The sequence below is a fragment of the Plectropomus leopardus genome, chromosome 18 (genome assembly GCF_008729295.1).
Source record: "Plectropomus leopardus isolate mb chromosome 18, YSFRI_Pleo_2.0, whole genome shotgun sequence".
Classification (NCBI taxonomy): Eukaryota; Metazoa; Chordata; class Actinopteri; order Perciformes; family Serranidae; genus Plectropomus; species Plectropomus leopardus.
This window is the reverse complement of record NC_056480.1, coordinates 29,533,020-29,548,623: the sequence shown is the minus strand read 5'-3', so window position 1 is coordinate 29,548,623 and position 15,604 is coordinate 29,533,020. Positions and strand designations below refer to the sequence as shown.

At 40.2% G+C, this 15,604-nt stretch overlaps 1 protein-coding gene across 5 annotated transcripts in view; it reads left to right on the top strand.

The window, feature by feature from the left end:
- atat1 (alpha tubulin acetyltransferase 1) overlaps positions 1-15,604 on the top strand; it is a 30,387-nt gene extending 14,783 nt beyond the window's left edge. For 2 of the 5 annotated variants that reach the window (XM_042506202.1, XM_042506199.1), the window contains exons 9-13: positions 1,760-1,834; positions 2,588-2,801; positions 8,268-8,353; positions 11,512-11,586; positions 14,028-15,604. In XM_042506202.1, the coding sequence (XP_042362136.1) occupies positions 1,760-1,834; positions 2,588-2,801; positions 8,268-8,353; positions 11,512-11,586; positions 14,028-14,295 (718 nt within the window). In that variant the 3' untranslated portion in view covers positions 14,296-15,604. Of the gene's footprint in view, positions 1-1,759; positions 1,835-2,587; positions 2,802-8,267; positions 8,354-10,744; positions 10,830-11,511; positions 11,587-14,027 lie in introns of all 5 variants that reach the window. The other 3 variants (XM_042506200.1, XM_042506203.1, XM_042506201.1) reach the window with 3 other exon arrangements.

The window sequence follows — 15,604 nt, the reverse complement described above, 5'->3', positions numbered from 1 at the left end:
CTAACGAAAGAGTCCTGATGCCACCTCAGCTGTGCATGAGCTTCATTAATTCATCACAATCAAGCAGTATTTTTGAAAAAAAAGTGTTGCGTAGTGTTGGAGACATCAGCTGTAGAGATGTCTGCCTTCTCTCCAATATAATGGAACTAGATGGTACTCGGCCTGTAGTGCTCAAAGTGCAAAAAATACATTTGAAAAACTCAACAGCAATGTCTCTCTCTAGAAATCCTGACCCAGTGACTCGAAATGCATCTACAGCTAGCTCACCTAGCATCACTGAGCTAGCTAACATTACAGCTCAGTTGAGAAGGACGCCATTCATCTCACACTGTCACGAGCACAAGCAATGAACAAGTACACACTTCCCTCTGCACGATGATGCAATTGGTGGATGTGTTTCAGTAAAGACAAAATACAATGAAACTGCCCACTACAAAGTCTGTGGATTATCTTGAGGAGGGAGTCATGATTTCTGGAAAGACACATTGCTGATGAGTAGGGATGCCAGATATTGGATTTTTTTGCCAATATTCAAAATGCCGATATACTCATTTGGTTGATAATCAATATCAATATATCCATATTTTTCCCCACTGAATCTTAGTAATCATTAGGTCTCTCCTGCAGTGGAATACATCATATTCTGCATACTCTTATTGTGATGGTCCACCAGCAGATGGAGACATGGAATGCAATGTATGTAATATTCTTGTGCAAAATACGAAAATACTTTAAATTAGGGTTGAAGTTATGTACATGTTTACTTTGTCAATTAAAAAAAAAAAAGGTTTGTGATATCTGGCAGAAATCAGCATGTTGGCCGATTCAGATATTTCATTTTAGAGCCAATATCTGCCAATATCATTTTGCATCCCTACTGTTGAGTTTTTCAGGCGTGTGTTTTTTGGGGCTTTAAGAGTGCCATCTCAAGAGTAATACAAAACATATCCATGAGTAAGACGCAGTGCAAGAGAAACTCGCTCAGTTACAATACACACCTCATTAACCTAAGATGGCACACAATGGAGGGCTATCATTAAGTAATAATAATATATTTCTATCATAAGTTACAATTTATGAGCAACCTCAATCATACAAATCAGCGTATTTGAAACTAATTAAATGTTTGCCAAACTTTGACCTCACAGTCAAAAACAGTCATTGATTGGTTGACAGACTCAATCCCAAGCTGTCATGGATGGCAAGATCCACGAGAGATGAATCAATAATTACAGATGATATTCAGTGTGGACTTTATGAATTCATTTGACTATATCCCAAAAGATATGGCAGCTCAAAGCTGGATTAGGAAGCACGTAAAGGGGAAACAACGGAGCTTGTTTAAATAGCACAGCGGATAAAATTAGATTCTGGGCAACAAAATAGTAACTTTCTCACATGTAGAGTTCAAGAAATATTAAACATGAGTAACATTATGTTGTATGTGACATCTTCAACTCCAAACTTAACTTCTGTAGCGTTCTGTATGTCTGATTTTTCACATCAGAAAGTGAGACAGAGTCGCACATGCAGCTTAGAAAAGGTCCACGTTAGTGATACAGTCACAGTTTACTTTCATCTAATGTTACATTAGACAGACCAGTGTTCCTTCACTTCTAAACTTTATAGGACCAGCAGAGGAAATACTGTTTAAACGTAGCTTGTGACGGACAGTATGCAGGGCTGTAGTGAATGGGAGGAGGGTGAGGGATCCCATCATGTTGTTTTTTGGCCCCGCTGATTGTGTTCTCCTCCACAGCGGCCCAGCTGAGAAAGGTTCCCCTCAAAAAGCCAGACGGAGAGATCAAACCCTACTCTCTAATGGAGAGAGAAGGTAAACACTCGTCTTATTGTGCCTTCCACACAGACACTGGGACTGCAGTACAGTGTAAACTGTGTTTTAGATGCTGACTGGTGAGGATAAATCACAGCCATATGCAAGCAATAGATGGATATATATAAAACCCTAACATATTAATATACAAACTCAAACTATTCTGTCATGTTTGTATCTAATGAGGACAGTTATATTAAGCCTTCTACCATGAGATGGGTGTTGCACTGTTATTTTTAGGCCGAGCTGCTCTGCCTCTGCTCCTATTATGCCATATAGATAAAAGAGTTAATTATATTTGCACAGCACGGCGTTACAAAAGCATGTCTTAGAGGGTCAGCCCAGGTCTAACTAATCAACTGTCAAAACAACAGTCTTAAAATAAAATTCTATTTGATGTGAAGGGAAACATGAAGATCACTTTTACGGCAGATATTTTTTTGGTCTCACAAACCCAAACTCATAAATGTTCAAACTAAAAACAAAAATGGCTTGTGTATTTATTTACTATAGTTTTTATGATAAAATGATTATCCTTGATTGAAATAAAGTCTTTGGCCATCAAGGGGGACTCCACCAATTTTAAACACTGAGATCATTTTACTGTCCAGGGTTCCCATAGTCATGAAATGGTTTGGAATTAATAGAATTGTATGGAAGAGTGTGGAATGTTGTTTTTGTTGCTATTTTTAAAATATGTTCATTTTCAAATTTGAATAGAAATATATTATAAAATGTTCTTTTCTTGTCTAGTGGTACGTCAGGAGCAGCGGGCTCGTCCGTGGCCCTTTGCTCCTCCTCACTCCCCCCAGCGGTCGGTATCCTCCCAGTGCTCCCACTCCCTCAGCGTGGGATCCTCCCCCAGCAGAGCGCCACTGCGAGCCGCCCCGGCTTCTGCCCATGGGGGCCACAGGGACCAAAGCCCACAGTCCCCTCTGATCGAGCGCTGCAGGGCAAGACGCACCAGGTAAGAGAACACACAGCCAGTCCCTCTCACCGTATTTGCACAGATGAAAACATTGTGATGCCTTGATAGGTCAGGAGCTTTTCTCCTAGAGCTTTGGAGGTGTGGCTGCAGGAAATCAAGACAATCAAACATTGCTTTATAACTTAAACTCAGTGTATTCAGTCTTCTTTAAAAGGTCAACTTATTTCTTTGAGACAGAAGTTAAACAAAACAAAAACAGGTATATAAATCAAAACTCTTAGTTCATTGTCTTCTGGGTAACAACACATAAAGCTTAGCTGTTCTACCTAACTCAACTGACATCACAGTATGATCTGGATAGGTCAATTTTGAAAAACATCTCATGTAACTGCAGTGTGGACTTTCAACATTACTGTGTTGGATCTGTCAGAGACAGTCAGGTGGAAAGGCAGTCTGTACAGTGTGTTGGCTTGGAAACTGAAATGTAAGCCCTGTGGGCAGAAACACTTATTGCAGACAGACGTGTTGTCACAGCTGTTACACATGTCATCACACCAGGTTAGATATGTTGTCACAATTAGTCAAGGCAGTATCAGTAATATGCAGTTTGTTAACTAACACCAGTGTTATTGTGTCTGCACCATCCCCACTGCCATTCAACAGCATCATTAAAAGCCCTGCATATTCAGAGGATTCCACACAGAACTGTTGAGCGTCTAAGGTTCAAAGAAGAATGTGTCATTCTATCCACACACAGCACTCTGTGCAAAGAGTATTATTCCAGTATTAACTTGCCAAGAGTGAGAAAACAGGATTTTTTCCTGAAAAATAAACTTAATTTAAGTTTCAGATTGGAAACAAGGTTTTCAGTGTTTGGCTTGAATGACAAGCTTTAATCAAAAGTAATACCAAGATACTTGAGATTGTATGATTGTAAGATTGTATGATTTGACCATTTTAATTTCAACCCCTTGAGCAGTTAAAACCTTAGGAATATGAACTGCTAATTTTTTTCCATTTGAAAAGAGCATGACTTTGGATTTGTCTGCATTTCAAACAAGCTTAAATTGAATCAAATGAGACTGAATGACGTCAGATTGGAGGCAGATAGCAGAAATGCAAAAGTTTGTACTCCTGAGGTCGAACAATAGATAATGGTTCCATCTGCATAAAATTGAAAATCAGCATTTAAGTTTCCACAAAGATTATTCACATAAAACCTCACAGTGCCAGGTTTGCCCAGCCTGACAGATGGACGCTACATTCCTTTCATTAGTTACTAATTGTGTCCAGCACAAAGAGGCAGCTCTCTCTCTCTCTCCCACTTATACTTATTCTACTCGACCACGACTTTCTAAACACTATCTCTTTCTCTCTTTTTCCCTTACCCTTCATTTTTTGTTCTCCAATTCCACCTCATTTATTGTCTTTGACCATTTAATGCACTTTGTCTTCTCTTTTCAATGTCATCATTGTCTGTTGATACTTGAATAGTTCCCTTAATAGATCTCATCTGGGCCTTCATTGACCAGCCTCAGACTGGCACTGTTGCCTCTTCCCTTTAAAGGATTGGCTGTGGTGTCTTGGCTTCATAGATAGTCTGTTTCTGTGACATGGCGTGGGTTTACATGTGCACTAGTATCCTGGTTTTGACTCATATTATGTTTGGGATCATATTGGGGATATGCCGTTGACATGGAACATGAAAAACCTAATTACTCCAATCCCTGTACACATGAACATAGCAGTATCTAGGTTTCAAAGAAAGTTCATACACCTGGATCAGGTGTTTAAATTACACAGTATCCTGATTTCTGCTACAGGTAGCATCTGTAGGTTTTTCAAAGCCGGGATAACCAGGGTACTATAAACACCTGGTCATAACCAGGACACTAGTGTACATATAAGCATGCTAATGGAGAAGTGGAGTGTGTTAAACTGTGTTTCCATCAAAAGCTTTTGGTATAGTACCTTTGGAACCAAAAATAACCCCTACAAACATGTACCTAGACCAGAGATCTGTGTAGGGTTTCCACCGCAGACAGTACTCTTACATGTGGGCAGGATGATACAGTGATACGGAGTGAAGTGTGCACCCCATTTATGATCGACAAGATGGGGCTGCATGCTGACATTTTCAGCACAAAAAAGGCTGCAGGCTGCAGTGAAAGTCTCTCGCAATGGGATATTTAAAAACTGCAGGTTTGTGCATTGACTCCTTGTCGGGCAAAAGCAGGGGTTAAGGAATGATGCTCCAGCAAGTTTTTTTTCTCCAAGCAAGGATTAGAATACATTGCCTTGCAAAAGTATTAACCCCCATTGGTGTTTATGCTATTTTGTTGTATTACAAGCTGTAGTTTAAATGGGCTTTTATTGTTTTTTTGTTGTTTTTTAGTTAAAATTGGTGAAGTGAAAAGTGAAAGAAAAAGTTTTTTAAAAAAACTGAAAAATGAAATAATGAAAAATGGTGTGTGCAAATGTGTTCGCCCCCTTTGCTATGAATTTTTAGGTGACCCGAAATCCTGCTACATCGTCCAATCCATGACGTTAAAAAGTCATTTGTTTAATAGTCCACCTGTGTGCAATCCAAGTGTCATGTGATTTTTAAGTCAAGTCAAGTCCATTTTATTTATAAAGCCCATTATCACAAATCAGGGTTTGAGTCAGAGGGCTTTACAACATACGGCATCCCTCTGCCCTTAGACCCTCACATCACCTAAGGAAAAACTCCTGAAAAAGAAAAAAAGAAAGAAACCTCAGGAAGAGCGGCAGAGGATGACGAGGGATCCCTCTTCCAGGACGGACAGACGTGCAATGGATGTCGTAAATAACAAATGAATTACAATTATGACAAAAAGGAAAGCGAAAGAGAGAGGGGAGGAGAGGGGGAGAGAGGCACAGCAATAGACGAAATAGACGCACGTCATATTACAATATTGATAGGTGTAAAATTACTAAATGCACTATTTGATAGCATGTGATGTTATGTGCAAATATTGTTGGTGTTGATAAGAGTCCCATGCGTATATTGATAGTGGAGTCGTGGCTCATAATAATGGTATTAGAAGGTTGCGTCAAGCACGATCACGGCATTGGCACAACCAGGACCCACAACACAGGCATAGCTTCAAACAAGACCAAGCAATGGCAAAACCAAGACCATGATCTGAAGGTACAGTATCAGTGCAGCCACAGCATGAGCACGACCAAAGGCACCAGCACCACAGCACCAGCACAGCTATCACCACAATCAGGCGCAGCCAACATTGCAGCCAGCATCTGGGAAAACTAGGAAACAGGGGAGCAGGAATGCTCCCGAGAGGCAACAGAGTTAGCGTAATGCAGTAAACAGACATGAGCGTTTTCAGATGGAGAGAGCAAGAGAACTTAAAAGGAGCTCAGTGTATCATAGAAAATCCCCCGGCACCCTTAAAAGTGGAAACGGTGTCTGCCTCCCTGACCGAAACTGGAAGACAATTCCATAAAAGAGGAGCATTGTGGCTGAAGGCTCTGGTTCCTATCCTACTTTTAGAGACTTTGGGAACCACAAGTAATCCTGCATTTTCAGAGCGCAGTGATCTTGAGGGTTGGTAAGGAACTATGAGCTGCGACAGATAGGATGGAGCCTGACCATTTAGAGCTTTGTAAGTAAGGAGGAGGATTTTAAATTCAATAATGGATTTTACAGGGAGCCAGTGCAAAGAAGCTAAAACAGGAGAAATATGATCCCTTTTCTTGGTTCCCGTTAGAACACGTGCAGCGTTCTGCACCAGTTGGAGAGACCTAAGAGATTTGTTTGGGCAGCCGAATATTAGGGAGTTACAGTAATCCAGCCTAGATGTAACAAATGCGTGTACTATCTTTTTGGCATCTGTTATGGGACAGGATATGTCTAATTTTTGTGAAGCTACACAAGTGAAAGAAAGCAGTCCTAGAAGTTCGTTTTATATGGGAGGCCAAAGATAGATCTTGTAGATAGATCAAATAAAACTCCAAGGTTCCTTACAGTTGTGCTAGAGGCCAAAATAATGCCATCTAGAGAAATTACATCCTTAGAAAAGGAGCGTCAGAGGTGTTTGGGGCCAAGGACAATAACTTCAGTTGTGTCTGAGTCTAACATCAAGAGATTGCAGCTCATCCAGGCTTTTATGTCCTTAAGATGTTTGAAGTCTTGAAAACTGATCAGTTTCATCTGGTTTCGTAGATAATTACAGTTGCATATCATCAGCATAACAATGGAAATTTACAGAGTGATTCCTAATAATGCTGCCTAGGGGAAGCATATATAAAGTAAAAAGGACTGGTCCAAGCACAGAACCCTGTGGCACTCCGAAGCAGACCTTAGTATGCACGCAGGAGTGATCATTGATGTGAACAAACTGGGAACGATCTGATAAATATGATTTAAACCAGCTTAGTGCCGTTCCTTTAAGGCCAATTAAGTGTTCCAATCTGTGCAGTAAGATTTGATGGTCAGTGGTGTCAAATGTAGCACTGAGATCTAATAGGATGAAGACAGAGACCAGACCTTTATTAGAGGCAATCGATAAGTCATTAGTCATTTTTACTAGTGCTGTCTCTGTGATGAACTCTGAAACCTAACTGAAAGTCCTCGAATAAACTTTTAGTTTGTATACATCTGTTCTGAAAGGACCTAGACTCTGCAGCACCACTGCGCAAGGTTTTCCACCAAGGAGGGGCACCAAGAGCTCTTCAGACAGGTCAGGTACAAAGTACTGAGGAAGTGGAGGGGGTTACTTTTGCAAAGCACTGTATATCCAGTTCACATAATACTTTTTTTAAAACGCTTGGAACTGTTGTTTTTCTACTGACCAATCAACAGACTGCAGTGTTTCTAGCTCCACAAAAAATGGGAATGGTTCCAAAGGTACCATCCACCACTTTTCACAATGAAAATGCAAAAAAATGCATATCGAAGTGAAGTGAACCAACCTGTTGGTGGAAATGCAGCTTCAGACTGGTGGACCTGCTCCCTTAGGCCTTTTTAAAAAAAAACGTAATCCTTATCTACCCAGCAGAGGGAACACAGTGGCTCTGTCTTATCTGCTTGCCTTTTTGTAGAACCCATTAAAGTATCTGCCACAAAACCTTAAAATTGTGAGATTGCCTTTTGTCATACAACTGTCACACATATAAATGATTAACAAGACAAACTGGTCAGTGTGACATAAGGCCACACCTTCTATTCCAACCTTATTTTCATTCTGTGGCTTTTTATTTGTCATGAGTTTAATTTTATTGATACACAATATATGCATGTTGACCCTCATTTATGGCATTATTTTGTTTCTACTTGTTTTTTTTAATTGTCTTTTTTTCTTTTGTTCCCCTTTTTTTTCTTTATGCTGTTCTTCCAAACTGTCTTTGACTTGCACTTCCATCCCTGCTTGTGCCCCTTCCTGTCTTTTTTTTTTTTTTACCCTGCTCTTTGTTTTTTTGTTTGCCTCTCATCCTACTTTCTGGCTGTTACCATTTCTCTGATAGCCAACAGGCTCTAGTTGCCAAATGCAACCTGTACAGTCGGCACATGGACAGCAGAGCTGTTGGATTGCTGGACAGACCCTTGCCAGGTAAGCTTTAGTCAGGATGGCAATGGCAGTAAAAAAAAATCTTATGAGACTCACACGCGGAAGTTACTCTGGCCACACCAGTTACATAGGAGAGGATGCTTGTTTACTGTGTTATACTGGTCATCATGTTTTAATATGACAGTCAAAATTCAAAATGGGTCCTCCCAGGAGCCATGGTTAAATTAAACCAGTCACAGAACTGTTGTAACTATTTAGCATACAATTTGTCCAAATTAAAGATTTTATGTTTTTTTAAAAAAAATACTCTGCACACTGTTGATCACCTGTACAAAAAAAGTTAAAAACAACAAGAAAAATTACCTGAAAAGTTGATTAGAAATAATAATAAATAAATAACTATTTTTGAATATCTAATTATGATAACAATTAATTTAGGGATTTCGATATTTTCTCCTAGCTTTTCTAAAAATAATTTTCCAAATCTACAAATTTCTTGCAATCTGCAGAAAGTTCTTGCCAAGTTGCTCATTGCCTTTTTCCCTGTGTTTCCTAAAGAAAGCAAACCAATTTGCTCAGATTTTGTAGGTGTAAATACTTGTGAAGGCATTTGAGCACAGCACAAGAAAGGCAATGTTGATCCAGGTCTCAAAAGCTTTATGGTGTGTAATACTGTCATTTTTATTTTCTGTTGGGATGGAATGGATGCCAAATTCATCTTAATTCAAGGAGCACTTGGTTGGAGCTCTCAGCTGCATCGTGCGGTCTCCACTAGGTGTCATCACTTGTTGAACATCAGTCACATATGACAACTGGGCCACTTCCATTCACTGACGAAGAGATTGGCATGTGATTGAATACTCTATAATATATTGAAGACACTATCAAATATTCAACCTGTTTGTGTTCATAGCTAAACAACTGTGAAGTCAGTCTACATCTCCAATTCCCCAAAAGTTGTGACCTTGTGTAAAACATAAACAAATAGAGAATGCAATGACTTGCAAATATATTTTGACCTACAGTGTATTAAACTGAATACAGCACAGAGACAAGGTGTTTAATGAATATATTTAATGTTCAAACTGATAATGCATAGTGGCGTCGTGGTTAGCACTGTTGCTTCACAGCAAGAGGGTTCCTGGTTGAAACCCGGTTGGAGCGGGGTTCGGTCCATGGGCGGGGGCCCTTCTGTGCGGATTTTGCATGTTCTCCCCGTGTCTGCGTGGGTTCCCTCCGGGGTCTCTGGCTTCCTCCCATAGTCTCCCTGTGATAGTCTGGCGACCTGGCCAGGGTGTACCCCGCCTTCCGCCCGATGACAGCTGGGATTGGGTCCACCCCCCCCGCGACACTTATGAGGACTAGCGGTTACAGAAAATGACTGACTGACTGACTGACTGATAAACCTGTTTTTTGTAAATTATACAATTATTCTAAGCTTGTTGCCAGCAACACTTTCCAAACATGTTGTGACAGGAGCAACAAAACACCAGGAAAGTTGTAGAATGTTCAAAAAACACTTTTTAAAGCATTCCACGGGTGAACAGGTTAACTGGTATAAAAGGTGATATTATGATTTGGTATGAAAAGGGCATTTTCTAAAGGCTCACATTCAAGCCCTGAAGGCACAGAACCATATTGAGTTTGTGGCGGTTGTCAGCCGCCGCAGCTCAAATTGCTGTTAGCTGGAAGTAGCTAGGATGATGAAACTTGGCCCAATAACTGGAAATGATGTGCAAATGCATCCCAAGAAATATGACTCAAATTGACTACATGGCAGTGCTGTAAATAATGCCAAAAAAAATGTGACTTTCAGAATGACACACCATTTGGCTTTTATTTGGCACACATATCCAGCTCAGTGTTGTAAATGGAATGGTAAATGGACCTGCACTTGTAAAATACCAATCGAAGTGCTTTCACACTTCAAGTCACATTATCCATTCACACATACACTTTTTTTGCAAGGTGTTGCAAGTATCAAATGCAGAATGAGAGTGTATTTGTAAAAAAGAACAATGAAGTTTATCAGTTTGAACATTAAATATCTTGTCTCTGGACTTTATTCAATTAAATATAGCTCAAAAATGATTTGCAGACTTGTGCACTGTTTTTTAATAACATTTTACACAGTGTCCCAACTTTTCTGGAGTTGGGGTTACACCGTCGAAGTCCAATATCTGCTTAGATTTCCCGTGATGGCAGAGCACTGCAGAGTGAGTACTGTCAAGTAAAAAATGGGCTTGCTATGTAAGTGACAGTACAGTTATGGAGCTGCGGTTTAAGCTGAGGTTTCGTGTTTTTGTTTAGTGAACTATCAATTTATTGAGCTGTAATGATCAGTTGTTGTTAACACTAACCTAAGTGTTGGTGCAGTACAGTCAGGGAGCTCTGGTTTCCGTCCTCATGTGGTAGTCCCTTGTGCCTCCTCAGGTCTGAGAGCAGTGGGCCATCAGTCACATGCACTGGGACACACAGACACACACAGATTGGCCAGTATTCACACACCACAAAGAAGGTATTTACACTACTGCACTAGACACTTGGACATTAAAGGAATAGTTGTGAATTTCTGAAGTGGGGCTGTATGAGATACTTATGTATAGTCAGTGTGTTACATACAGTAGCTGGCGGTCAGCATACTCCTGGTTTGCAGAAACAGACGGGGCGTGCATCCCATAGGGGGTTGATATTAAAATGTATTTCAGCCATTTATTTAAAAAAAGTTTGGCAAAGGAGTGCCACTTAACATGTGTTGATTTCAAAACCAGCTGCTCTTTGGATTCAAGGACAAAAATGAAAATGAAAAAAAAACAGTGTGCCTTGCAATTTGTTGGTTTTGACTTATTGACAAAAGAAATAAAATTTAATAAAAAAAAATTGAATGTATGTTGAATGTATTTTAGACCTACCTTAAAAAATAATTATCAGTCTATGTGGACACTGTATTTAGAGTATTTTCTCCGCTTTACCTCACCTTCACACAGCCTCTTCCTTTGGCCCCACATTTCTCATCTGCCACCGCTCAGCTGTTTGGGTCAGAAAGTGCTGTTAGCGGCTGTTGGGTGATATGACCGAAAAGAAACTTCATGTTGAAACAGCTCTGAATACAGTGTCACCTTAGAGGAATATTGTATTTTTTTAGTTAGGCTGTTTTAAAAGTGGCTAAAACATGTTTTGATATTACTCCCTCTATACAGCTGGGCAATGCTGAGCTGTGGGCTGCGCGCCCCGTCTGTTTCTGCAAACCAGGAGTGCACTGACCGCCAACTACTGTATGTAATACACTGACTATACATATGTATCTCATACAGCCCCACTTCAAACATCTACAACTATCACTTTAAACTGTTGGTTGTCAGTTGAAAGAAGAAAATGAGGCGGTTTAGTGACTCCCTATGTGCAGACATTTGTGGCTAAAACGCATCATCAACGATGAAAAAAAAGACCCTGAGCAATTCAAGAGAGATGGTGACATATACCTCCTAAATTTCAGTGTGTCATGAAGCCCTGCGCAAAAAAACAGCTGATTTTTCTATCCAAGTTTCCATGGAGAGGGGGTGCTTGGAGTGATCATAAAAACTGTGTTCAGGCTCAGCACAGCTATGAAAGAATCAGCCACATGAATCTGTCTGAATGACGGCTGAGCACATTCCCCAATGTCAAGCCTGGTTAAGCATGTTTCAGCCCTCACTTTACACGTTAATGTTTTTATGACAAGAAGTAGTGTGACTATGATAACCCTCCCATGCCAGGATCACACTTACAGACTGTATAAAATGAAGGACATAGTCACCTCACCCACTGGTTTACAGACTCAGTTTTTGAGCTTCCTGTTCCACATTTTGGCCATCACCATCTTGGATTTTTGGAGCAGAAATTATTTGGATGAGAAGGTGGAGCTACCCATAATGCTAGCTGCTAGCTTGGTTAGAATGGTGAATTTACAATCTGTTGCTAACTAAGAGATAATGCCTCTGCTAATTTTTGGTAGTAAAAAAAAACCCTCAAACCATTCAAACAACATAAACTTAACATAAACACTGAATATTCAACTCCTCAGGAGTTCTAGTACAAGCAAACAGTGATCAAGACTTCTTTGAGGTGACTAAAATGTTATAATTAACTTTCATGGACAACAAAACACACTGAAATAGCAACAGCTACGTGCCGGGGTCCAGTCCTTTAATTCCACTGCACTGATTTCGAGTCGAGGAAAAATGTGACAATTCTTTATAATATCAGGTAAAAAACACTTACAGCTATGGCTATACACTCAGTGTTATTGCCATGGTAGTGACTTGTTAACAGACGGCATCCACCTTCCACTCAAAACACCCACACCCTTAAATATGTATAACTTTAAGCCTTAATAACACACTAACAGGTTAATACTGACAGCATGAGCACCAAAGAACACAGTATTACCAGCATAGTAAACAAGAGACACGAAAAAGAGATCAGTAGATTTAAAAGAAAGCAATGGAGAAATGACCAGTGAACTATATTCATACTTATATATTCAAAATTATTTAACAGAATTTTTTTAAAAACATTTTTTAAACATTTTTTGGGGCATTTCTCCCTTTGTAATTTTTTGTTTTACTTTTTTGTTTTCTTTTTCTTTTTTTCAGGCAAATTTTCAAATCATTTTTTGTGTATTTTTGACAGATTTCTTGCTAACTTCTGGATCATCTCTTTGTTGCTCATTGCCTTCTTCACATGTTTTTGAAATAAATAAATAAAGCCAATTTGCTCAGGTTCCTAAGGGTTAAATAATGTGATTATATTTCTCATCTTTAAGGAACAGTTTTATTTGAAAGATAATAAAAAGCCCATCCCAAATAGATGCCTGTCCCACATATAAATAAGCCTCTTGAGTTCAGTGATTTCAGCAAATGACAGCCTGGGCTATTTATTGAAGTTTTAGGGTTCCTCAATAAAACGGTACTCTCACTTTGTGGTGCAGCCCTCTATACACATGACTGTTTCATGCTAGTGTGCTCTTTACTCTTCAGTAACAACACGGTGTCAGCTCAGGACATGTTGCCACAGCCGTGTGTTTGTTCAGAGACACAGCCCTCCAGCTGGCAGAGACCAAGACCTCATTCCTTCCTTTTAATAAGAAAAAAACAAACAAAAAAAAATACGGACATTATTTTCAACTGACTCAGTGTGATTTCAGTTGGACTTGAACCAAACACTTTAAGGTGCCTAAACCAAACCTTAACCCTTTGAAACCTGAGCAAATTGGTTATGATTTCCCTCAGAAACATTGGGAGAAGGCAACTATACAAGAAATGAACCAAAAAGCAACCAAAAATCAGTAGAAAGTTACAAGAAGATTATCTGAAAATATACACTAAACACACAAACTACAATATATTCATCTGTATCACAATTTTAAATAGAAAATGATTTCTATTCACCCAGGTCCCAGCCTCTGCCCCCACGCCGTTTTCAAAAGACATCAAACCAATCTTATCAAATCCTTTCCGTGTGGTTTTATTGGTTCTTTCAGAAGGTGCTGACAAATGACCTATTTTGTTGTTGAAGAGTTGTTGGTTGTTGAGTTGCTTTCTGTAGCGCGTTTCTGTCTCATCTGTCTGCACACAGGGTTGTTATGCAGTCATTTTGTATCTGTGTTTAGCCAGCATGTTTGCCCTCTGCCGTCTTTCCTCTGCTGACCCTGTACTGTCCTGTACCCTTCACCCAGGTCCCAGCCTCTGTCCCTTCCTCCTCTGTTTGTATATAAAAAGGATGGCATCTGCAGCCAGACCCCCTTAGACAGCAGAGAGGCACAGCTGGATTCACATGCTGAAGCCTGTGAAGCTCAAGAGGAGATCAGGCTATTGGAGAGTCCACAGTGTCCAGGACAAGGCGTACTGGTCAGCCAGGACTGGTCTTGGACTGTAGGAGAGAACTGCTACAGCGCCCAGTGGGTGAAGCAGAAGCAGGAACACAGGAGCACCCGGCCCTGGTGACCACAAGCTGCTTCTTATCAATACCAAGACATTATTTCAATGTTGTTATAAAAACTAGATTCTGTATTGAATTCTAGAACTATTTGATGTTTTCAGAGCACAGATGAAGAAGAAATTCAGCATGACATTGGGATGTGTTCTGTAGCATTTATGCAATGAGCTGAGAGCTCTAACTCTGAAATGTCAGCTCAGGGTCCAAACTTTGTTCTGGAAAAACACTCTCCCAGTCTCTGCTTTCAAAGCTCTATTATAATTTTGTCTTAGTTGGTCTCCAGGACGAGTCATTCACAGGCACAATTAGTCAGGTTTTCATAAAAAATGATGTATATATACTCATACAAAAGTAATCCCTCTCAATCATCACTTCTGGTCCACTGGCTGTGTGATGTGAGCTCCTGACTTAGCATGAAATTTTTTGAAGTTTAGCACGGAGTCTTTCCCGGGACACCCCCGTTTTCCCCTGCCCTCTCCCGGTGTCCTCCCGGCGTTCCCATCTCGCCTGTATTTTTCCAGATTTGGAGCCCCCGACCACGCGCGTAATCTCCACGGAGACCGGGGGTCAAATCCACCAAAATATATGAAGAGGTACATTTGACGGAACATCCTGCAGCAGCTGGTTAGTATACTGAAAATGCATAAAATAGTTACTGTTTTAATTTTTTTGAAATGTGCCTGAATACAGACTGTCTGCCAGGTGTGTGCGCGCATTTGGATACTAGAGAGCGCCACACATTCCTGTCTGAACCAAAGTAACTGAGCCCAAGTGATTAATATTTTCAAAGACTGACAAAAAGTGTACCTGTTTAAAACAGACATTACACCTGGCTGATCACACAGCTGATCGATAGATCCATCAGAGCAGACTGAGAGCAGCGCAGTGGCAGACCTCTCATCCAGCTGCTCTCTGCTGCTCTCCTTGTTAACAGGGGTGGATTTTGTGATTTGGGGGCCCAGTGCCACAGCCCAACTGTCTTGCTTTGATTTAACCCATTCTCTAAGTTGGAGTGATGGTGGGCTGTTGGCAGCTGTAGAAGAAGTTATGCTGTTCTCTAAACACTCAATGTAACTAATATAGACGAGTGCAGGTGATGTAGAAACACTGCAAGCTGTTACTGATACAGCTGAGCTGCATATTGCCAAAGACATACAGTTGAAGTTATGTAAATATGTTTTGTGAAATTAGTGCAGCCTTCAGTGTTAAGACAAGTTTGCAGCTTGCACTTCATCTCCAAAAGGGAAATTCAGTTTGCCTTTTAATTTTTACTGCTAAAATCAAAAGCAAAACTTGTTTTGAGTAATTTCTTTGTCG